At 48.6% G+C, this 24,816-nt stretch overlaps 1 protein-coding gene across 2 annotated transcripts; it reads left to right on the forward strand.

Annotated features, from left to right (window-relative positions):
* The first annotated feature begins 204 nt into the window (after positions 1-204).
* Positions 205-24,444, forward strand: HMGCL (3-hydroxy-3-methylglutaryl-CoA lyase). Of its 2 annotated transcripts, XM_008963127.4 has the most exons (9): positions 209-983; positions 5,742-5,825; positions 8,729-8,836; positions 9,543-9,638; positions 11,976-12,124; positions 15,510-15,573; positions 18,003-18,191; positions 21,797-21,922; positions 23,762-24,444. In XM_008963127.4, exons 1-9 carry the CDS (start codon positions 711-713, stop codon positions 23,861-23,863), a joined length of 1,191 nt encoding a protein of 396 aa, XP_008961375.2. In that variant the 5' UTR covers positions 209-710; the 3' UTR covers positions 23,864-24,444. The 2 variants fall into 2 exon arrangements, with proteins under 2 accessions (XP_034813948.1, XP_008961375.2); XM_034958057.3 differs by lacking the exons at positions 11,976-12,124; positions 15,510-15,573 and having other exon boundaries at positions 205-983.
* The last annotated feature ends 372 nt before the right edge of the window (positions 24,445-24,816 follow it).

The raw sequence follows: 24,816 nt of genomic DNA on the forward strand, positions 1-24,816 counted from the left end.
AAACAGTGTTCTAAGCATTTTCTTTGCCTCAGGGCCATTGCGAATGCTACACCGTCTGAAAAGTTTTTCTTGTATCCTCTTCACCTGGATAGATTTTTTTTTTTCAGCCCTTCAGAAAGTACACCTAGATAAATCTTAATCATTTTTTTAAGGTATGAAATCTAAGGATGCCCCCTCTCTGGAGCTGCCTGCCTGTGTTTGAATCCTGAAGATCGTGATGCGTGAGTTAATCCGTGCTAAGAATTCGGAACAGTGAGTAGCAAATCGTTGCTTCTTATAGTGCAAGTTAGAAATGACACAACTGTTTGTGTAACTATTAATATGTGTCTCCTCACACCTCCCACACTCTAAACACAAGAAGCCACAGAATTTGGTTAATTTCTTTTCATGTTTTTGTTTGTTTGGTTTTGGGTTTTTTGTTTTGTTTTGTTTTTGACAGGCTCTCACTGTGTCGCCCAGGCTGGAGTGCAGTGGCACGATCTCCGCTCGCTGCAACCTCGCCTCCAGGGTTCAAACAATTCTCCTGCCTCAGCCTCCCAAGTAGCTGGGATTACAGGCGCCCACCGCCACGCCCGGCTTTTTTTTTTTTTTTTTTTTTTTTTTTTGTATTTTTTGTAGAGACGGGGGTTTCGCCATGTTAGCCAGGCTGGTCTCGAATTCCTGACCTCAGGTGATCTACCCGCCTCGGTCTCCCAAAGTGCTAGGATTACATGGTGTCCAGGCTGATTCTGTTCATCTTTATATTCCTAGCGTCTCACTTGGCCTGGCATGGAAGAGGCGCTCGGAATCAAAACCGAGAGAGGCTGGGAGTGGAGCCAGCTTCGGAAGTCACTGCGGAGGGGCGGGGGCGGGGCCGCGCCCACCAGACGAGCCATCGGTCACGCGGGGCCCAGCTGGACTGCCGCGGGGGATTCTGGGCCAAGATGGCAGCAATGAGGAAGGCGCTTCCGCGGCGACTGGTGGGCTTGGCGTCCCTCCGGGCTGTAAGTGCCCCGAGCCGCCGAGGCGGCGGCGGACCTGCAGGCACTCTGACTGTCAGGGTCGGGGGCTTGGCCCGTGGTGGCTGCTCTCTTAGAGGCGAGGCCGGACAGCTCTCAGGCCAGAGTCGGGAGGGCGTTGGAGTCCTGGACCCTCCCTTTTCCCCTCAAATCCTTTGAAGGGGATGGGAAAACTGAGGTCCGGAGAGGTGGAGTGACTTGCCTGGGTCATGGAGACCTAGGACGCCATCCTAGGCGCCCTGATTCCCCGCCCAGGGCCCTTTCCGATGACCCTGGCCCCTTTCTCCCTCTAATTGAATTGAACTTCAGACCTCTCCAACTCTTCATTAGTGAAAATCAAGAACACCCTTCCATTTCCTTCGTCTCCATTTCCAACTCTTGTTGCTTTTAGAGATGCTTGGGGAACTATCCCAGCCTACCGAGCGGGACTTGCGTTGATTGGAGCCAAGCTGTGATTCCCTTGGAATTGCACTTTGATCCTGTTCGATCCTGATGTTTTCCCCTCTCCCATTCTCAGCGCAGAAAAAGTGTGGGAGACGTAGCTGTGTGGAGCAGAAAAAATAAAAGCTGAAGCTAGGGTGTCCCAATAGTTCTGCCACTTTCTAGACTTAATGACATAGTTATTTACTTTCTCTAAACCTCAGCTCTTTCGTCTGTAAAACGGACAACATTCCCTTGGGGTTGTTTTGGAAATTAGAGAAAATGTAAGTAACACATTTGGCAGTGTTCTGGCTCCTAATAAGTGATCAGTTGGTGGTGGTATTTTTACCTTAGAGAGTTGAGAAGGAGTTATAGCTGTATAGAGGGAAAAATACACTCCTGGCACTGGGTCCCTCTCAGAAAGCCACGTTAATATATTTACTTGGCCATTCACCTGCACCACCTGCTCATGTGTAAAATGAAGATGGCAATTCCAACTTGGAAAGTTAAACGCAATAGTAGATATTAATAAGCTTTTAAGAAATATTTGGTGTAATGAGATGGCCCTCCATGGGGTTCCAAGCATAGGAACCAGTATTAGTATTAGGACCAGATATGGGTTCAAGTCCAAGCTCTGTCACTTTCTAATTGTGATTTTTGGGTAACCTTTCTGAGGCTTAGTTTCTTCACCTACGGAGTTGGGATAATAATAGTCCCTGGCCTGTAGTTTAACACTGGGTTTAGTCAGTATTCGCTGTTGGTGTTGATGCAGGTACACCATACCTCAGGACACTGTGGCACAGTACTTGTGTGGTTAGGGGGACCCTCTCTGAGCAGAGCTTTACAGAGGAGGAATGGGATGTTTAACCAGGAGAAGACTGTGGACCCAACGAACGGTGGTAAAGAGGCAACGGTGGCCCAGAGGTTAGGAGCTTGTGCTCTAGAGCCACACTGCCAGGTTTAGATATTGCCTCAGTGAGTAACTCCCCATGTCACCTTGGGAAGATTACTTAATCTCTTTGGGTCTCAGATTTCTTTTCTTTTTTTTTTTTTCCTGAGACGGTGTCTTGCTCTGTCATCTGTCACCCAGACTGGAGTGCAGTGGCTCAATCTCAGCTCACTGCAACCTCTGCCTCCCAGGTTCAAGCGATTCTTCTGCCTCAGGCTCCCAAGTGGGGCCTTAGATTTCTTACAGTAAAATGGGGATGATGATAGTTCCTACCTGATAAGATTGTTGAGAGGACAGTATGGGTTAATATGTAAATGGCTCACCAGGCGCGGTGGCTCATGCCTATAATCCTAGCACTTTGGGAGGCTGAGGTGGGTGGATCACTTGAGGTCAGGAGTTCGAGACCAGCCTGGCCAACCTGGTGAAATCCCGTCTCTACTAAAATACAAAAAATTAGCCAGGTGTGGTGGTGTGCACCTGTAGTCCCAGCTACTCGGGAAGCTGAGGCAGGGGAATCACTTGAACCTGGGAGGTGGAGTTTGCAGTGAGCCAAGATCGCGCCACTGCTCTCCAGCCTGGAGACAGAATGAGACTGTATCTCAAATAAATAAATAAATAAATATGTAAATGGCTCTTGTATGTGCCTGGCAAATATTAAGTGTTTAAAAACTGAATTATTATGTGAAGAGCTGTTACGGGGAAGGAAGTGGAATTGAGTTTATAATGTTCTAATAAAAGCAGCTTGGAAGCAGGTTTTAGAAGCTTTTTTTTTTTTTTTTTTGAGATGAAGAAGTCTCGCTCTTGTCCCCCAGGCTGGAGTACAATGGCACAATCTCGGCTCACTGCAACCTCCTCCTCCTGGGTTCAAGCAATTCTCCTGCCTCAGCCTCCCGAGTAGCTGGGATTGCAGGCACCTGCTGCCATGCCTAGCTAATTTATGTGTTTTTAGTAGAGACAGGGCTTCACCATGTTGGCTAGGCTGGTCTCGAACTTCTGACCTCAGGTGATCTGCCCACCTCGGCCTCCCAAAGTGCTGGGATTACAGGCGTGAGCCACCACGCTTGGCCTGAAGCAGGTTTTAGATTATTTCAGCAACACTCAACTGTTATTTATCGAGCCCCTATTATGTCCCAGGGCCTTAGAAATACAGCATTGAATAAAACAAAGTCCCTGTCTCATGAAACTTATGTTCCAATGAGATAGTTTTAGGGTGATATACTAGCAGAGGCTGAACATCCCTGTTAGAGGGAGATTCAAGTTGCAGGGACCTTCCAACTTAGCCTGTTGACGTCATGAAATTCAATGGCTCATCGCCTTAGTCTCTAAGAAGGCTTGTTGGCTAAAACAAGGCCAGTCAGGTGAGTTGTACATGTTCCAGCTGCTTCCTAGCAGGGAATTCCTGGGGGACTTCAGGGGGTTGAGATCCTTAGCAGATCACACAGTGTGCCTTCCGCTTTGCCTCGTTGTAGTATATTTATCCAGATTAAATCTGTAAAACAAAGTTGATTTGAAAAGTTACAGTATCAAGACAGGTAGAGGAAAGAGGAAAAAAAAGTATTGTGTTACTTGATAGGGAAGACTAAGATTTTGAGCTGACTTTATGTAGAGGAGACTCAGGGCATTTTGTAAAAACTGTCTTCAGCTACTGGGGGTGTCACCTCCCCTTAGACCCATGCTTGTCATCACCCAGCCTATGACTGTAACAGAAGAGAGCCCTCCTGCATCTCGCCCATACCCCGAAAAGTCCAGGACTGACTACTCCTCCCCACACTCAGTAATTGCTCTCTTCTGGGACAGCTATGTCCTTCATGGTTTATGTGTTATTTTAATAACTTTAAAGAGTGGCTACTTTGTACCAAACACGGTGCCAAACACTAGGGATGAAGTGGAGTTGAGACAGACAAGGTCCCTCAAAGAGCTTATGTTCTACTGGAAGAGACATTGAGTAGGCATTCTTTATTGTGCTTTGAAGGAAATAATTATAGCTCTGCAATAGCGAAAATAATGGGGGTGGGAGGAATGGCAGCTTTGCAAAGGGTGGTCAGAGGAAGCCTCTCTGCAACTGAAAGATGAGAGAGAGATGTGAGAACAGCCAGTTTTTTTTAAAAAAGCCAGATGAGGAACCCTGGGGCAGAGGGAAGAGAAAGTAGGGAGCTTAGCAACCTGTTGGGTGGAGGTTGGGAGTGGACAGTAGGGGCAAGTGATGATTCCAGGTGGTCAGAGGAGGCAACTCATACAGTCTTCTCTTTTCTTTTCTTAATTGGAAAGCATCAAGTGACATATAGAGTCATTTATTTATTTTTTTTTTTGAGACAGGGTCTCGCTCTGTTGCCCAGGCTGGAGTGTAGTGGCACAGTCATAGCTCACTGCAGGCTCAACCTTCTGGGCTCAAGCGATTTTCCCACCTCAGCCTCTTGAGTAGCTGGGACTACAGGTCCATTCCACCACACCTGGCTAATTTTTCTATTTTTAGTAGAGACGGGGTTTCTTCATCTTGTTGGCCAGGCTGATCTCGAACCTCTGGCCTCAAGTGATCTGCCTGCCTTGGCCTCCCAAAGTGCTGGGATTACAGGCATGAGCCACTGTGCCTGGCCTTTTTAAATTTTTTTTGGAAATGGAGTCTTCCTCTGTCGCCCAAGGTGGAGTACAGTGGCACGATCTTGGCTCATTGCAACTTCCACCTCCCTGGTTCAAGCAATTCTCCTGCCTCAGCCTCTTGAGTAGCTGGAATTACGGGCGTGCACCACCACACCTGGCTATTTTTTGTGTATTTTTAGTAGAGATGGGGTTTCACCATGTTGGTGAGGCTGGTCTCAAACTCCCGACCTCAAGTGATCGTCCGCCTCGGCCTCCCAAAGTACTGGGATTACAGGCATGAGCCACTGCCCCCCGCAATACCCGGCCTTTTAAAACTACTTCTAACATACATACAGCAGCCTACAGAGTCCTATAGGCCGTGGTGAATAGGTGAAATGGATCAATGAACTTCTGGCTTATGCAGTAGGGTACATGCGATGCCTTTGACAGAGATGGAAAGGATGGAGTCAGATGGGCTTTAGGAGAAATTAGAGTTCTGTTTCGGGACTGCTATATGAAGAGATGCGAATAGAGCTGTCAGGTAGGCAGTGGAAAAGGAGTCTGGACTTCAGGGGAGAACCGGTACTGGAAGGATGAATCTCTTGCTTGTTCCTGTTACTAAGTGAAATATTCTTTTTGTTCTTAATTCTAAAATAGACCAAATGTGAATTAAATGGTGAGAAATATTTCTTCTTGTCTCATTATTAGTGAAGATAGATCCATTCTTTCATATTGGTCTCCCTGGGAATTGTGGCAATCTCTTCCTCATACTTTTTGTTTCCTCTTTTAAACCAAAGGTCAGCACCTCGTCTATGGGCACTTTACCAAAGCGGGTGAAAATTGTGGAAGTTGGTCCCCGAGATGGACTACAAAATGAAAAGGTAAAGTTGGAAATGAGCCAAAAAAACAGTTTTTTCAAGCATCTGCTTTGAGTATTACGTGTGATAGGTGCAATGGCAGTTGACAGAGCTATGCAAGATATGATTCCTCTGCACAAGTTAGGGGAGAGTAGAGGAGGCCAAACAGGGACAGACACCTGTGACAGTTAAATGATCTAAAATGGTGGGGCGAGCTGGGTGGGTGGCTCATGCCTGTCATCCCTAATTACTTGGGAGGCTGAGGTGGGAGGATGGTTTGAGCCCAGGAGTTTGAGACCCGTCTGGGCAATATAGCAAGACTCTATCTTATTAAAAAATATATGTATATATATAAACTGAATGGTGGTGCAACAGGTTTGGTGTCCCCAGGTCCACAGCCCAGTGGGGTGGGGTAGACCCAGCAATTCCATGTAAGGGGATTTATCCAAAGCAAGTCACGAAGGCCAAATGTAGAGATTCAGCCTTGGGGGTGTTCCTTACAAACCTGTTTGGTAAGCACAGAACAGTTGGAAACAACTTAAATATTTAGTATGAGGAAAGTTGGGTCAGATACACTATGGACTTTTTATAAAATGAAATATTATGAAGCCATTAATAACATAGGTTTTTATAAAGTGACTCAAGCAGGTTATAAAATAGTACATGTGACTGGGCATGGTGGTGGCTCATGCCTGTAATCCCAGCACTTCAGGAGGCTGAGGCAGAGCATGATTCTGTCTCCAAACAAAAACAAATAGTGCATGTGCGCCTACGCATGCGTGCGTGTGTGTGTGTGTGTGTGTGTGTGTTTTTGGGAGATGGCATCTCACTCTGTCACCCAGGCTGGAGTGCAATGGCGCAATCTCGGCTCACCTCAACCTCCTCCTCCCGGGTTCAAGTGATTCTCCTGCCTCAGCCTCCCGAATAGCTAGGATTACAGGCCCCTGCCACCATGCCCAGCTAATTTTTGTATTTTTAGTAGAGATGGGGTTTCACCAGGTTGGCCGGGCTGGTCTTGAACTCCCGACCTGTCTCAGCCTCCCAAAGTGCTGGGATTACAGGCATGAGCCAATGCGCCTGGCCATGTATTTTTTAATCTTACACTTTTATGTAAGAAAAAAGTTTATATATGTATGGGAGCATTTATCTAGACTAGGACCTAGACCAGCACTTTCTGTGAAGATGGAAATATTCTGGACCTGAGCTTTTCCATGTGGTGGCCACTACACCCATGTGGCCCTTGAGAACTTGAGATGTGACTAGTGTGGCCAAGGAATTGTATTTTTATTTTTATACAATTTTTATTAAATTTAAATAACCACATGTGACTAGTGACATATTGGGCTGCACAGATCTAGAAAGTTACACACCAGGGTGTTAATAGTGTTATCACTGGGAGGTTCTAAGGGTAGTTTACTTTTGTTTTTGGCATGTTTTTCTGAAAGAATCATATATTGATTATTTTTTCAATAAGAAAAGCTTTTTTCTTTTTATTTTTTATTTTTTAGCACGTCCATCCTAGCTTTAATAGTGAGTGCTTGTTGGAAACAATAGTGTGTAAGTTCCCGACGGGCAGAATCCTGTCTGTTCTGCTTCTGCTTACTGCTATATCCCCGGCACCTAGCACAATGCCTGCAACATGGAGGGCTTTCAAAAATTATTTGACAGGCTGGGCATGATGGCTCATGCCTGTAATACTGGCACTTTGGGAGGCTGAGGCAGGCAGATCACCTGAGGTCAGGAGTTTGAGACCAGCCTGGCCAACATGGTGAAACCCCATCTCTACTAAAATAAATGAGCCGGGGTGGTGGCATGCTCATGTAATCCCATCTACTCTGGAGGCTGAGGCAGGAGAATCGCTTGAACCCGGGAGGCGGAGGTCGCAGTGAGCTGAGATTGTGCCACTGCACTCCACTCTGGGCAATACAGTGAGACTCCATCTCAAAAAAAAAAATTTTGTGGAAAGATTAAGTTAGAGCAGTGGGAGAGAAACTGGAGAAGGCAGGCGAGGGGAAGACCTAGCGAGAAGGACCTGGAGTATTTTTGTGTGTTCTTTTTGTTTGAGACAGGGTCTTGCTCTGTGTCACTCAGTGCAGTGGCACAATCATTGCTCACTACAGCCTCGACTTCCCGGGCTCCAGTGATCCACCTCAGCCTCCTGAGTAGCTGGATCACAGACACGTGCCACCACGCCTGGCTAATTTTTGTATTTTTTGTAGAGAGGGGGTTTCGCCATGTTGCCCAGGCTGGTCTCAAACTCCTAAGCTTAAACGATCTGCCTGCCTCAGCCTCCCAAAGTGCTGGGATTACAGGCGTGAGCCAATGTGTTTGCCTGGACCTGGAGTTCTTAGAATTTTTTGCGTAATCCTGTAAATATTAGGGAGCCATAGAAAGCTTTTGATGCAAGAGAATGGAAGATTGGAAGCTGCATTTTAGGAGGATTCCTGTGTAAGATGAATTAGTGGCTTGAGACTATGCCATGTTATATACAGGATAATAATGGTAGATTTGGAAAGAGGAATCCATGGAATCTGTTGAGCTACTGGACATGGTGGGGAGGAAGATAAAGAAGCTATATGCTGAACACATGAGGCTGAAGTCCTATGCCAATTGGGAGACAGAAGCGAGGAGGGTGTGATACTTTGGGGGCCCCATCCCATACTCCCCAGAGGGTTAGTCATCTCTGCCCTTTCAGGCCATCACACATTGCTCTCAGTTTGTTTATGATGGGATTATAAATTAACACACATTTACTTACGGGAAAGCCTGCATGGCAGAATAATGTTTCCTTGTAAATAACTCCTTTTCAGGTGAGAAGCTGCATCCACTGCAAAAAATTATCTATAGTACTTGAACTAACAGGTACTGCATTTTGAGGCTGTTTTGTTACTAACTTTGCTGCCTTGGTGTTTCTTTCTCCACTATAGAATATCGTATCTACTCCAGTGAAAATCAAGCTGATAGACATGCTTTCTGAAGCAGGACTCTCTGTTATAGAAACCACCAGCTTTGTGTCTCCTAAGTGGGTTCCCCAGGTGAGCCCTAGCCCTCAATGAGAGGCCTTTCTCCAGGGATGAAAAGTTTTGCATTTGCCTTTGAAGCAAGTAGAAGTTGAGAACATAGGTTTCCAAGCCCCTGGCTTTGAGAGGTCTCAGGTGATTCATAGCACTGTGTTGCAGCAAAAGAACACGACCCAGGATTCAGGGCCTTGGGTTCAGTCTTGGCTCTGCTCTGACTTGCTCAGTGACATTGCTAAGGCCTTTCCCCTCCTCAATGTTAGAGATGACCTCTTCTAGCCCTAAAGTCTAAAACCCTCTATGCCTGTCTGTGGTTTCTTTGTTTGTAAAAGAGGAAGACTGACAACTCCTGCTTCACAAAGATAGTTAAGTGAAGAAGAAACATCCTGTTACAAAGGAGTGCTTAACACAGAGCTGAGCTCAGTGCCTGGCCCAGAGTACATTCTCAATAAATGGCTGGTAGTAGTATTCCTGCTGTTTCTGCATATGTAAAGCTGGTAGTATGGGCCATATGGAGAAATTGGGATCTCAGCCAAACCAAGGGCCCTTCTGAACCATCAGCAGTCAAACAAACAGTAAAAGTATTGGAGAGACTCAGCTCTGCAGAAAGAATTACTCGCTAAGAGTTCTGGAGAACAGAGGTTTTGTGATGAAAAGGTTTTCTCTAACTGAACTTTCTGTCTGCTCTTGGTGATGACTTGGCAATGTCTCCCTTGGTTCCTAGATGGGTGACCACACTGAAGTCTTGAAGGGCATTCAGAAGTTTCCTGGCATCAACTACCCAGTCCTGACCCCAAATTTGAAAGGCTTCGAGGCAGCGGTAAGAGGATAGCTTGTTGGTGGGGACTCCTGAAATGAGATTGATGGCATTGGTCCCTGCCTTGTCTTGGGGCCTCAGTCCCCTGTCCTGGGATGTCCATCTGAATAGCTTGTCTGTCAGCCAGACCCTGGGGCAAACCTGGCCCTGCCACTCACTGCTCTGTGATCTTGACAAGTTGACACGCCTGTAAAATAGGGCTAAATGATAGTACCTGAACTTGTGAGCATTTCAGAAGATAGGATGCATGTACATTGCTTAGCAAGAGCCAGATAAAAGGTAACTGCTTAATAAATGTTAGCTCTTTTGATTATCCACTTCTTTAGAGAAATGTAACCAAACTCTCCACAAGAGTTTCAACAGTAGTTGCTGGCATCTGCCAACTTTCTTACAATTTTAGACAAGAACATCTTTGGAGACGTTGGTTCTGTATTTAGGCAAAAACCTTTTTTTGGCTGGGCACAGTGGCTCACACCTATAATCCCAGCACTTTGGGAGGCTGAGGCAGGAGAACAGCTTGAGGCCAGAAGCTTGAGACCAGCCTGAGCAACATAAGGAGACCTTGTCTCTACAAAAAAAAAAAAATCAATTAGCTGGCTGTGATGGCATGCACCTGTAGTCCTAGCTACTCGGGAGACTGAGGCACAGGATGGCTTGAGACTAGGAGTTCAAGGCTGCAGTGAGCCATGATAATACCCCTGCACTCTTCCAGCCTGGGTGACAGAGCAAGAAAAAAAAAAAAGCTTTTTCTCAAGAGTGACTTCCAGGGTGGTGATGGCAGTGGTGGTGGTTTCCTTGGGGAAAATCAAAGTTTTTTTTTTTTAATTAAGAGAAATTACTGTGTTTGTTTCCTAGTGCTACTGTAAGAAAGCACTACAGGCCGGGCGCGGTGGCTCACGCCTGTAATCCCAGCACTTTGGGAGACCAGGGCAGGCAGATCATGAGGTCAGGAGATCGAGACCATCCTGGCTAACACGATGAAACCCCGTCTCTACTAAAAATACAAAAAATTAGCCGGGCTTGGTGGCAGGTGCCTGTAATCCTAGTTACTTGGGAGGCTGAGGCAGGAGAATCACTTGAACCCGGAAGGCAGAGGTTGCAGTGAGCCAAGATCATGCCACTGCATTCCAGCCTGGGTGACAGAGCAAGACTTTGTCTCAAAAAAAAAAAAAAGAAAAAAGAAAAAAAAAAGAAAGCACTACAAATGGGGTGGCTTAAAAACAACAGAAATTTATTCTCTCACAGTCTGAAGGCCAGAAGTCCCAAATCAAGGTGTCAGCAGGATTGGTTCCTTCTGAGGCCTCTGGGAGAATCTGTCCTATGCCTCTCTGCTGGGGTCTGGTGGTGGCCAGCAGTCCTTGGCATTGCCTGGCTTGTAGATGCATCTCTCCAGTCTCTGCCTCCATTTTCCCAGGGCCACCTTTTCTGTGTCTCTGTGTCTTCACTTGGCCATCTTTTGTTTTTGTTTTTTTTAGACAGAGTCTTGCTCTGTCACCCAGGCTGGAGTACAGTGGCATGATCTCGGCTCACTGCAAGCTCCACCTCCTAGGTTCAAGTGATTCTCCCACCTCAGCCTCCCGAGTAGCTGGGACTACAGGCGTGTGCCACCACGACCGGCTAATTTTTTGTATTTTTAGTAGAGATGGGGTTTCACTGTGTTAGCCAGGATGGTCTCGATCTCCTGACCTCATGATCTGCCCGTCTCGGCCTCCCAAAGTGCTGAGATTACAAGCGTGAACCACCGCGCCCGGCTGGCCATCTTTTTTTAAGGTCACCAGTCGTATGGGATTAGGGGCCCACCCTATTCCAGTATGGCTTCATCTTAACTAATGATATCTGCAATGACGCTGTTTCCAAATAAGGTCACATTCTGAGGTGCTGGGTTTTAATCCTTCAACATATATTTTTAGGAGGACACAATTCAACCCATAACATTCACATAACATAAAATTTACCTTAAGAGAAATTTTTTGCTACTCTGTGTCAGTGTTCTTTAAAGAGAAAAGTGCTGGCCGGGCATGATGGCTGACACCTGTAATCTCAGCACTTTGGGAGGCTGAGGTGGGTGGATCACAAGGTCAGGAGTTCGAAACCAGCCTGACCAACATGGTGAAACGCTGTCTCTACTAAAAATACAAAAATTAGCCGGGCGTGGTGGTGGGCTCCTGTAATCCCAGCTACTCAGGAGGCTGAGGCAGGAGAATCGCTTGAACCTAGGAGGTGGAGGTTGCAGTGAGCCGAGATCATGCCACTGCACTCCAGCCTGGGCGACAAAGCAAGACTCCATCTCAAACAAAAAAAGAGAAAAGTGCTGAAAGGAGTTCACCTGGATGTTGGCAGGTTGCTGCTGGAGCCAAGGAAGTAGTCATCTTTGGAGCTGCCTCAGAGCTCTTCACCAAGAAGAACATCAATTGTTCCATAGAGGAGAGTTTTCAGAGGTTTGACGCAATCCTGAAGGCAGCACAGTCAGCCAATATTTCTGTGCGGGGGTGAGTCAGAGCACATTGGTATCCTTTCCTCTGTACCGTTCTGGAATGGGGCTAGACTCTTGACTCAAGTGGTCCTCCTGCCACAAACTTCTTATCCTGGGTTGGGGCAGCCTGAGCTCCACACCTAGACATCTTTTCCCAAATAAGTGTGGTCAGAAGAAATCCTAGGAAGTACTTTCTCTCAAACCTGAATTTTGGGTCAGTTTACCAGCTAGCCATGATAGCATGCGCCTGTAGTCCTAGCAACTTGGGAGACTGAGGCAGAGGATGGCTTGAGACCAGGAGTTCGAGGCTGCAGTGAGCCATGATAGCACCACTGCTATCATGCTAAAGGAATCTAGCAGGACAGGACACTAACAGGTTTGTGGAGGTCAGCTGAGTCCTGGCTTTATCACTAGCTCTTCACACATCCCTGGAGAATTACCTAGGCTTCTATGTTTCCAACATCACATCTCTAATATCAGTGGTTCCAGGCATTGTGTGTGTATTATCTATAATAATTGAAACCTCACGATAGCCCAGCAGGAAGTAGGTTATCCCCACTTTATAAATTACAAAACCGAGGCCCAGGAAGGGCGAATAGTCTACTGTAAGGTCACACTGCTGTGCAAATTGCAGCCAGAGGCCGGGCATGGTGGCTCACACCTGTAATCCCAGCACTTTGGGAGGACAAGGCAGGTGGATCACCTGAGGTCAAGAGTTCAAGACCAGCCTGGCCAACATGGTGAAACCCCATCTCTACTAAAAATACAAAAATTAGCTGGGTGTGGTAGTGGATAGAAACCCTGTCTTTACTAAAAATACAAAAATTAGCTGTAATTCCAGCTACTTGGGAGGCTGAGGCAGGAGAATCACTTGAATCTGGGAGGCGGAGGTTGTGGTGAGCCGAGATCACACCACTATACTCCGGCCTGGGTGACAGAGCAAAACTCCATCTCAAAAAAAAAAAAAAAAAAAACATTGCAGCCAGAATGATCGTTGAAAAGTGCACATCTGGGCTGAACATGGTGGCTCATGCCTGTAATCCCAGCACTTTGGGAGGCCGAGGTGGGCAGATCACCTGAGGTAAGGAGTTCGATACCAGCCTGGCCAACATGGGGAAACCCCATCTCTACTAAAAATACAAAAATTAGCCGGGCGTGGTGGCATGCACCTGTAATCCCAGCTACTCAGGAGGCTGAGGCAGGAGAATTACTTGAACCCAGGAGGCAGAGGTTGCAGTGAGCCAAGATCACGCCACTGCATTCCAGCCTAAGTGACAGAGTGAGACTCTGTCTCAAAAACAAAAACCAAAAAAACCCCACAAAAGTGCACATCTGATCACATCCCTCCTGGTTAAAAAGCTTTCAGTGACTAATCAAGTGCAGACTTTTTAATGAGGTTTACAAACCCTGCATGATTTGGTCCCGGCTCTTTTCTGTAGCCGTACTGTTCAAGTTCCCTTCTGGCCCCTGCTTCCTCTTCATGGTACACTCCAGCCCAACTGGAACTTCTTTCTGTTTGTCACATGCCTCCACTCTTGCCTCTGGGCCTTTGCACGTGCTTTCTGTAGACTCAGAACAACCTTCCTTGGGAGGCCAAGGTGGGCAGGTTGCTTCAGCCCAGGAGTTTGTGACTGGCTTGGGCCTGGGCAACATGGTGAAACCCCAGCTCTACAAAAAAAAGCCAGGTGTGGTTGCATGTGCCTGTAGTCCCAGCTACTCAGGAGGCTAAGGTGGGAAGATCACCTGAGCCTGGGAGGTCCAAGCTGAAGTGAGCCAAAATCATGCCACTGCACACCAGCATGGGTGAAAGAGTAAGACTCTGTCTCCAAAAAATAAAGAACACTTCCTCCACATCATGCTTCTCAGGGATAACTCCTGCTCATCCTTCAGGTCTTCTTGTGGGAGTCAGTTCCTCTGAGAAGCTGCTCCAGTCCTTCAGCTGGAGTTAGTGCCCTTCTCTGGGACCCCATGGTGTCGGGACATCCTCTAAATGTAGCACTTAGCTGCTTGTTAAATTCCCTCCCTGCCCCACCCCACTAGACCGTGCACTCCATGAGGGCAAAGCCCACATCTCTCCCAGTCCCTGGGGTGCTCCACTCTCCCAGCTTGGGGCCTAGCCACAGTGGGCACTCAGTCACTGACGGGCAGGTGGATGAATGGGGAAGCAGGTGCTCCAGTAACATCGGCCCGACTCCCAGATCTGTGTCTTTCTAAGCATCTCTCTTACCTTTTTCTTGCTCAGCAGTGGTTGGAGAATAAGTGGGAGCATCAAAATGGAAAAGTACACTGAGATCTTTGAGTCTGAAATTATTTATCTGTTGAACATTTATTATGCCTCTTAATATGCAGAATTTACTTGACTCTAAAGGGTTTTAAAGACAGCTCCCAAAAGGGCAGGTGGGAATAGAAGTCACCTACATCCCAAATCCACCCTCCTTACCATAGCCCTAAGACCCATGATCAGACCTGTGCCCACCTTGCTGACCTCCTCATCTCATACTTCCTTTCCCCTTGCTCTGTCTGCCTCAGCTATCCTTTGTTCTGTCTGGAGCATGCCTGGCTCTTCTGTCTCAGGGCTTTGCCCAGGTCTTCCCTCTGCCTGGAATGCTCTTCTCACAGACCACCCCCGGCTCCTCTCGGCTCCAGCATCCTGTCCTCAGAGGGATCTTTCCTGGACCCTCACTAGTTGGCCTCCTCCACTTGTTCCTATCATTTCCTATCTTTCCTCTGTAGCACATCACTTCTGAGATTTTCTCCATTACTTACTTGGTTGCTTTTTTATTGGCCATCTCCCTAACTTGAGATAAGCTCTGAGAGGGCAGGAACCTTATCAGTCTTGCCCACTGCTCTGTGCCAGTGCCTGGCACATAGCAGGCAACTCAGTAAACATCAGGTGAATAAATGAATGAATGAATCCTCTAGCATCTCACTGGGGCAGCTCATCCCTTGGTCCTCAGGCCAGCCCAGCCTGTTACTGACTCATATCCAACTCAGCTCTTGTTCTGAGTTTGGTTTTACCCAGTCTTTGGTCTCCTTTTGGAGTACTGGCCCCAGCTCCCCTGGCACGTAGTTTTGCTCCATCTCCCCACCTTACAACCCAGCTGCTTACTCTCCTTGCCCTCTCTAGCTCCTCCTCCGCTTATTGTAAATCCTTGGCTGCCTCTCCTGAGGCCTGTGCAACTTCTGCCTCCTCAATTGTAGGTCCATTGTCCCCCAGTTCCCTGCAATTGCTCTCTACTGCCTCCTCCTGGCACTGAATTGTACCATCCCTGCCCTTACTCCGCCCAGCTGCAGGTGTTGATTGCACACTGATCAGAAATGTGTGTTAAACAGCCCTGCCTCAGTTCTGCTAGCCAAAAAGCTCAGGACACTGACCTCATTCCTCCCCTGTCTTCCCACAGGTACGTCTCCTGTGCTCTTGGCTGCCCTTATGAAGGGAAGATCTCCCCAGCTAAAGTAGCTGAGGTGTGTGCATGTGTCAGGGCGGGGGGTTTGGTGAGGGTTGGCCACCTTGTCTGCCCCTGAGCACATAGGTTCCTCTCCCCACCCTTTCTGGCAGGTTCCTGACTTCATTCATTCACCCAGCTCCTTCATTAAGCTCCCTGCTGTGAGCACAGCCCTGCACTTGCTCCCTAGAGGCCCCCCTCCTAGCTGAACATGTAGTCCTTGAAGCCCCTGGCCTCTATCCAGCCTGAAAACCTCCAATTCAGTTTCCAGTCTGGTCGTTGAGGTGATTCTCTGAGGAGGGGCTCCTTACCCAGGAGTTCCCATAGTTCCTTGTAGTGATTGAAAGGCCACAACCCTGATGTCCTCTGAACAGTCACCAGGTCAACACTGAGAAGAACATGGCATGGGAATTGAGTCTGACCAGCCCAAGAACTTATGTCATTTAGTCCTCAAAACCACTGTGCAAATTTGGTATTATTATTCCCTTTTACAGTTGAGAAAACTGACACTAAATAACTTGCCACACAGGTTACAAATGGTGAAATCAGGTATCAAACCCCATTTTTTCTCTCTCCAAAGCCCACTTCTTCCCAGGATACTTTGTGGCATCCAGATAGGTGGAATGGTAACAGTAGCAACTGTTTCTTGAGAGCAGCTGCCCTGCTCCAGGTCTTAGCCTCAGTTGCCACAATCCTTGCCATATGACCAAAGGGTCATCACCATTTTTCAGAAGCAGAAATTGAAGCTCAGAAAAGTGAAGTTGCTTGCCAAGGCCCACAGCTAGTGAACAGCAGAACTAGGACTTTAACCCAGCATCTCGTGACTTCAAAGGCCTGCTCCTTCCCCTGCACCCTGCTGCCCCCTAAAGGCCAGCCACTGCCGCCCCACACTCTGTGCAGGGCCACTGGGGAAGCGACGTCACCATTTCATTTATTTAGCAGATCACTGGTGTCTTCTGGTCCCCTTTCCCTGCCACATCCCTCTGCACCTTGTCCAGCAGCCCCGTGTGGGCAGCAGCTCCTTGGGTGAGGCCATCTTTTTTTAAGTTCACCAGTCGTATGGGATTAGGGGCCCACCCTATTCCAGTATGGCTTATTCCAATTGGACCCATATTGGACCTATTCCAATATGGGCCCATTTTGCAGTGGTTTTAGAGATGTGCAAATGGGCTTCCAAAAATTTAAATAGTGATGTACCTCTATTAAAAAATATAACCATTGGCCGGGCACGGTGGCTCACGCCTGTAATCCCAGCACTTTGGGAGGCTGAGATGGGTGGATCACAAGGTCAGGAGATCGAGACCATCCTGGCTAACATGGTGAAACCCCGTCTCTACTAAAAATACAAAAAATTAGCCGGGCGTGGTGGTGGGCGCCTGTAGTCCCAGCTACTCGGGAGGCTGAGGCAGGAGAATGGCGTGAACCCGGGAGGCGGTGCTTGCAGTGACCTGAGATTGTGCCACCACACTCCAGCCTGGGCAACAGAGGGAGACTCCATCTCAAAAAAAAAAAAAAAAAAAAAAAAAAAAAAAAATATATATATATATATATATATAGACTATTGATTGGCCGGGTACGGTGGCTCACGACTGTAATCCCAGCACTTTGGGAGGCCGAAGCAGGTGGATCACCTGAGGTCAGGAGTTCAAGACCAGCCTGGCCAACATGGTGAAACTCCGTCTCTACTAAAAATACAAAAAATAGTGGGGCGTGGTGGTAGGTGCCTATGATCCCAGCTACTTGGGAGACTGAGACAGGAGAATCACTTGAACCCAGGAGGCAGAGCTTGCAGTGAGCCGAGATTGTGCCACTGCACTCCAGCCTGGGCGACAGAGTGAGACTCTGTCTCAAAAAATATATATATGTAAAATATATATATTTTTATACATATGGTCCAAGCTACTTGGGAGGCTGAGGTGGGAGGATTGCTTGAGTCTGAGAGGCCAAGGTTGCAGTGAGCCGAGATCACACCACTGCACTCCAGCCTGAATGACAGAGTGAGACCCGGTCTCAAAAAAAAAAAAAAAAGAAAAAAAATATAACTAGCATCTCAGACCCATGATTTCATGGATTTTATTGCTGAGGATAAAACGACATGGAAGGAATCAACTTCACTGATTCCAGCACCTGGGTCTGACAGTATGATGTGACAGTGGTAAGTGAGACTGAAGTCTGAGGGGCACAGGTAGGGAGGAAAGCACGGGGGTTGGAGCTTCAGGACTGTGGGCTGGCTCCAGCGGCTGGCTCTGCCCCTTACGCCTCAGCCTCCTGATCATAGATTGAGGATCATCATTCCCAGTTGGAGTGGTGAGGAGCATGTAATCCAGTAGGAACTGAGTGCGTCATACCCAGAAGTGTTCTGCCCAGGCAAAGGCCCCCTGCTTCTGAGTGCATGGATCCCCTGGCTGGTGGATTCTGTATCCTCCAAGTGCCTGCTTGCTTCCTTAGGTCACCAAGAAGTTCTACTCAATGGGCTGCTACGAGATCTCCCTGGGGGACACCATTGGTGTGGGCACCCCAGGGATCATGAAAGACATGCTGTCTGCTGTCATGCAGGAAGTGCCTCTGGCTGCCCTGGCTGTCCACTGCCATGACACCTATGGCCAAGCCCTGGCCAACACCTTGATGGCCCTGCAGGTAATCAAAAGTATATGCCCATTCTCCCAAAGGTCACGGTGGGCAGGACAGCTTGTTATCATTTATTCTTTCAGCAAACATTTACTGATGCCAGTATGCCAGGTTCCGAGCTGGCAATGGTGGACACAGTCATGGTGACCCTGCCCAGATGTGAAGTGTACACCTCTGTGTTGGGGAGACAGTCAAGGGAGTTACATGGCAATCCCACTGCATTATGATAGATGCCATGAAGGGAGGAAGCATGGGGCTCAGGAAGCCTAGAGGGGCCCCATCCCAGCTGAGGAGATCTGGGAGGATTTGCAAAAGAGGCCTCAGTGAAGCTTGAAGAACATAAAGTAAGCTGCTGTTGAAGGAAGAGGAAAGATGACTAGGCAGAATTGCACCTCAGGACTGATGTGGGGTTCAGGGAGGACTCATACAATATACAGGGTTTTCAGTGTGCGGGTGTGTAGCAGAAGCAGGTGAGGAAGCAGGAGGTAGAGAAGCTAGCAGAGGTCACTCAGAGGGAGAGGCTTTAATGCCGTTCCCCACAGATTGAGCTAAGACCTCAGATTAGTTTTCTTTGAGGTTTGCTTCTCGTGGGCTGGTCCAGAATGGAGATCCATTGGCTGGCAGCCGGATAGAAGGAGCATTCTTAGTGTCTGACCACAGCTACCTTGCTGTAGCATTGGCCTAACCTTCCATCTCTAGGACAGTGATGGCAGTTCCAGCCACTTTTTTTTTTCCTCTCAATTATCCCCTAGAGGTTCGTGTCTAAGCCAGGTGAGTCTGTTACGTTCTGGGTCGGTTTCCTCAGAGTTGTGGCTGTCAAGGTTAAGGTTCATAGTTCTGTGGTCTCCTCATTTCTCAGCTTACTGTGATACCCTGCCCTGGTTCCTGGGCTTTCCTTCAGCTCATGCGTTTCCCAGCCAGGCAGACAGGAAGAGTGACTTCCTCTCCTATGCCTTGCCAGGCAGGTAAAGGGGAATTCTGCACAGCTGAGGTGAGTCTGAGGCAAAACTTCATCCTGATCACGCTCAGGACACTCCTGCTCCTCTGTGCTTCTCTGTTTCATGGCAGTGATATCTCAGAATCCCCTTTTTGAAAATTTATCAGGGAACAGGTTGAGCTGTGTGACGTCTGGCAGTAGCTTCCTCTGACCTCCCTCTTCCATCAGTTATTTCGGAAATATGGATCGATGTGCCAGGTTAAGTGCTGACTTAGACAATAGTAACAAGACCCAATCCCTGCCCTCTGGGAGCTCATGTTATGGTGGGTGGGGAAGACGGATGGAAGATTACAGGCGTGTAAATAACACATTGTAAGACGATTTATTCACCTATTAAAACCTAACCTAACAGTGCCTAGTGTGCTAGACACTGTTCTCAGCATTAAGAATTCAGCTGTGACGAAAACAGAGTCTCTGCCCTCATGAGGCTGACACTCTAGTATGATGAGACAGATAATAAATAAACATACAGCAGGCCAGGTGTTCATAAACACTGTGGAGAAAAAATGAAGCAGGTTAAGGCAGTGCCAGGCCTTTCTGTAGAGTGGCCTCACTCAGAAGGTAGCATTTGAGAGAGACCTGAGGGAAGCGAGGGAGTGAGCCCTGCGGATCCCTAGCAGGGAGGGGGAGGGAAGGGAGCCCCACCCAGGAAAGCAGGCGCAGAGCCCTGAGGGAGGAGTGTGCTTGCTGTGTTCAGGGATCAGGAGGAGGCATGTGGCGGGAGCAGTGTGACTGAGGAGAGCGGGGCAGAGATGTCAGGGTTAGAGGAAGGCCAGATCGGGGGCCTTGTAGGACTTTGACTCTTTCAGACTGAGCTGGGAAGCTAACAGAGAGTCTTGAGCAGGGGCGGGGAGGGAGATGATCTGAAATATTCCGTTTGAGAGGCTCCTCGGCCAGGCACAGTGGCTCACACCTGTAATCCCAGCACTTTGGGAGGCTGAGGCAGGTGGATCACTTGAGGTCAGGAGTTTTGAGAGCAGCCTGGCCAACATGGTGAAACCCTGTCTCAACTAAAAATATAAAAATTAGCTGGGCGTGGTGGCGTGAGCCTGTAATCCCAGCTATTTGCGAGGCTGAGGCATGAGAATCACTTGAGCCCGGGAGGTGGAGGTTGCAGTGATTTGCCGTGAGCTGAGATGGCGCCAGTGCACTCCAGCCTAGGCAACAGAGTGAGACTTCTTATCAAAAAAAAAAAGAGGCTCCTCTGGGTGCTGTGTAGAGAATACACTGTAGAGAGACAGAAGAACCAGTTTGGAGCCTACAGCAATCCAGGTAAGAGACATGGCAAGGAGGCCGGGAGGGCAGAGGTGCGTGACCGGATCTCAGCAGTTCGTGTTCTGATCTGTGAAGCTCAAGACATCTATAGGCAGGTGTGTTAACCTGGGTGCAGTTAACTGGGAGTGAGTGGAGATAGAGAAGCTGTCTGAGGAATGAGCAGTAAGGGCTCCAACCGAGATCAGGGAGGTGAGGAAGAGCCAGCAAAGACTGGATCGAGGCCTCAGGAGAGGCTAGAGCACTAGGAGGAAAACCAAGGGATGTGGAGCCCTGGAAGCCACATGGAGAAGGTGTCCAAGATGATGCGGCTAGTCAAGTGCAAAGATGGAGACTTGACCTTTGTACTTAGCTACATGGAGGCCACCAGTGGCCTTGACTAGAGCTGTTTCAGTGGAGGAGTTGTGGGGACGCAAACCTGTTTCGAATGGGTTCAGATGAGAATGGTAGATGTTAAATGGGAACAGCTCTTTTGAGGGACTTTGCTTTGAATGGGGGGAAAGAAATTGGAGGTTAGAGGGTTCCAAAAAGGTTTGTAAAAGATGGGAGAGATCGCAGGCTGTGTGAGGATGACCCAGTGGAGGGGAGTAACAGGTTGCAGCGGAGAGGGAGAGACTTACTGGAGCACATCCTGAAGCAGGTGGGAATGGGCCTCACGCCAAGGTGGAGGGGTTGGCCTTGGCTAGGAGCTCGGGGTCCATCTCAGGCAGCATGAGGGACAGTGGGTCTGTAGGCCCAGATGTAGGCAGGTGGGTAGATGTGATGGTGGGAATCAATGGAGACATCTCTTGATTGCATCCATTTCCATAAAGCAGCAGATGAGAATGAGGATGGGGAAGGGGGTGATAGAGGTTTAAGAAGAGAGGAGAAAGTGAAATAGTCATTTGGGATAGTGGGAGGTGACTGACCTGGGAAGATGGGATGTGGCCCTCGTGTGGCAAGGCCCTGACTGAGAGTAGCCTGGAGGTGGTGGGGGGTAAGTGGGGGGGGCGGGTAATAAATGAGTCACAGTAAACAACAGGGGTCTGAAATCTCAGCAGTGGGAGGGGGTTAGGCTGGTGATCAGAAAAGGTCTCCCTGAGCAGGTGGCTTTCAGACTGGAACCTAAAGAATGAGAGTTCACCATGAAAGGAAAGATACTGCTGGCAGAGGAAACAGTTTAACAGAAACTAAAAGGAGAAGCACTGTCTCTTTCTGTGGGATTGTCGTGTCAACAGAATAATAAGCCAAAGCAAAGAATGACTCTAGAATTTCAGGCAACAGACGATTGGGAGGTTTGCAAGGCTCATCTCTGTGGCCTCTTGTCCCCAGCAACAACCGTGTTTCACCATCCTTATGTTTCTAGATGGGAGTGAGTGTCGTGGACTCTTCTGTGGCAGGACTTGGAGGCTGTCCCTACGCACAGGGGGCATCAGGAAACTTGGCCACGGAAGACCTGGTCTACATGCTAGAGGGCTTGGGCATTCACACGGTAAGCCCACCCACCCCCTGGTGGCGACAGCCCCGAACTGACCAGGGGGCCTGAAGCTGAGAACAAAAGTGGATGGGGGTATTTGGGGTTGTTAAGGTGCTGAGGAGTAAAGAGGGAAAGGGTTAGCCAGGCGCAGTGGCTCATGCCTGTAATCTCAGCACTTTGGGAGGCTGAGGCAGGAGGGTCACTTGAGCCCAGGAGTTTGAGGCTGCAGTGAGCTATGATCCTGCCAGTGTACTCCAGCCTGGGTGAAACAGCAAGACCCTATCTCTTCAAAACAAAACAAAAGAGGGGAAGGGTGTTGGGGATTATGGATATTTGATCTAATATTTTAATGTTTGTGAGAGTAGGGTTGAGTGAGGCCACACGCATGGGCACAAGAAGGCTGGAGTGTCAGGGTGACTTTGACAGTTCAGTCCTAGGAGACACCAGGAACATGGAAGGGGCCCTGGGAAGGGTCAGGTTCATGACCTGAAATGAGTCATTTCTCTCTTGGCTTTGTTTTGTTCTCTGTAAAATGAGGACAGTAGCGTTAGACAGCTCACCAGGGATCCGCCAGAGTCCACCAGGGCCCTCAGTGGCGGGACGGAAGCAGAATAGCATCTGTGCTTAAAGATCAGATGGAACTGGGTTTAAAGCCTACTCCTGCCACTCCCAGGCTATGAGACCTCAGACAAATTATTTCATCTCTCTGAACCTAAGAAATGGGAATAATAATGCCATCCATCTCATGGAGCCATTGTGAGGATTAAGTAAGAAAACGTATGTAGAGGGCCAGGCGCACACCTGTAATCCCAGCACTTTGGGAAGCCAAGGCGGGTGGATCACCTGAGGTCAAGAGTTCGAGACCAGCCTGGCCAATATGGTGAAATCCTGTCTCCACTAACAATAGAAAAATTGCTGGGCACGGTGGCTCACGCCCGTAATCCCAGCACTTTGGGAGGCCAGGGTGGGCAGATCACCTGAGGTCAGGAGTTCGAGACCAGCTTGGCCGACATGGTGAAACCCCATCTCTACTAAAAATACAAAAATTAGCTGGGTGTGGTGGCACGCACCTGTAATCCCAGCTACTCGGGAGGCTGAGGCAGGAGAATTGCTTGAACCCAGGAGTCGGAGGTTGCAGTGAGCCAAGATCATGCCACTGTACTCCAGCCTGGCGTCACAGTGAGACTCCCTCTCAAAAAAAAAAAAAGAAAAGAAAAATTAGCTGGGTGTGGTGGCACACACCTGTAACCCCAGCTACTCGGGAGGCTGAGGCAGGAGAATCACTTGAACCCGGGAGGCAGAGGTTGCAGTGAGCTGAGAGCGTGCCATTGCACTCCAGCCTGGGCGACAAGAGCAAACTCTGTCTCCAAAAAAAAAAGAAAGAAAACTTATGTAGAATGCTTATCACAGAGCTGAGCACAGAGTGCACTTCAGCAAATATGAGCTACTGTATGAACAGAGGGTTTCTGTCTGGCCCTTTCAGTTGGTGTTTTTATCCCTCCCTCTCTGCCTCACAATTGTCACTTGAATATCAGTTTTTTACCTCTGTGGGCCAGGCCCTGTGCTGGGCCCTGAAGAGGGAGTACTGAACAAGACTGATAAGATCTCTGCCCTGGTAGTGGCACTACAAACCATGATAGAGATTGAGCATCTTACACGAGGGGAAGTCAGAGGAATAACCCAGGTGCCAGACAGACAGGAGCTCACAGGCAGCTGGTGCCCCGCTGTCAAGGAAAAAGCCTGTTTATCTTCACCTTTACTTTTCAGTATCACAGTTGTCTGTCCATGCTGATGTTTTCCCTGGTGTTGAGGGCATACCATGACTTACCGCATCCTCTAACTTGTTTCTCAAAGGGTGTGAATCTCCAGAAGCTTCTGGAAGCTGGAAACTTTATCTGTCAAGCCCTGAACAGAAAAACTAGCTCCAAAGTGGCTCAGGCTACCTGTAAACTCTGAGCCCCTTGCCCACCTGAAGCCCTGGGGATGATGTGGAAATAGGGGCACACACAGATGATTCATGGATGGGGACATGGAAATGAGAATAGGTTAAATGGTGCAGGTACCTCATAGCCAGGTCTACACAGAGGTCTCTCCTGGCAGAAAGCAGGCGAAGGGCAGGAGGAGCTGCTTGGCAGAAGGACCTCCTGCCCAGACCTGAGTAGGAGTGAGAGGCTTTGAGGGCTGAAGTCTCCCTTTGTTACGGACCCTGGCCCAGGAGTTGAATGCCTGAAGACTTGTGGGAACCCTATTCCCTACTTAGCATGATCCTTGAGTCTCCTCTCTGGATGGAATCCGCGAGCTGGCCACCTGGCCACCCTCTACACGGCTCCACCCTGCCATGGCCTTGGGGCCCTTGCTCTCTGACTTCTCAGGACACAGGTCATGGAGGTTCTTCCCAAGCTGGCAGAGGCCATTTGTGGAAAGTGGAGAGCTTCGTGGTGGCCATCTGCCAACTCCAGCATCTCTGGAAAATCTCCACGCTGAATGTGATTTTTGAAAACAGCTTATGTAATTAAAGGTTGAATGGCACATCATAATTCCAGCATTCGGTTGTGCAGCTGTGTGTATACATGAGCGTGGGGGAGTAAAATACTTTACCATGTTGCACTCTGAGAGGAAAATGGAGACTATGAACTAGTTTATTAATCTTTGGATTTCCTCCCTGTTTCCCCACCTGAGCCCCAAATCCATAGTGACTGGAAATCAGTGGTTTTGGGCTTACTCAGGAGGCTGCTTGCGGCAGTTGCTGGCCAGAACACCCGACGGGGTTGTTTCTGAGCTTTGCCTCTGTGACTGGGGCTATTGCACAAGCTCCCCTGAGGACACACTTGCTGCTTTGGGCCTCGGTGGCCCGGCCTCTCCCTGGCGCTCCCAGGCCCGGGAGCGCTCACCTGTCGGTTCCCCGGGCT

This window comes from Pan paniscus, chromosome 1, assembly GCF_029289425.2.
Source record: "Pan paniscus chromosome 1, NHGRI_mPanPan1-v2.0_pri, whole genome shotgun sequence".
Classification (NCBI taxonomy): domain Eukaryota; kingdom Metazoa; phylum Chordata; class Mammalia; order Primates; family Hominidae; genus Pan; species Pan paniscus.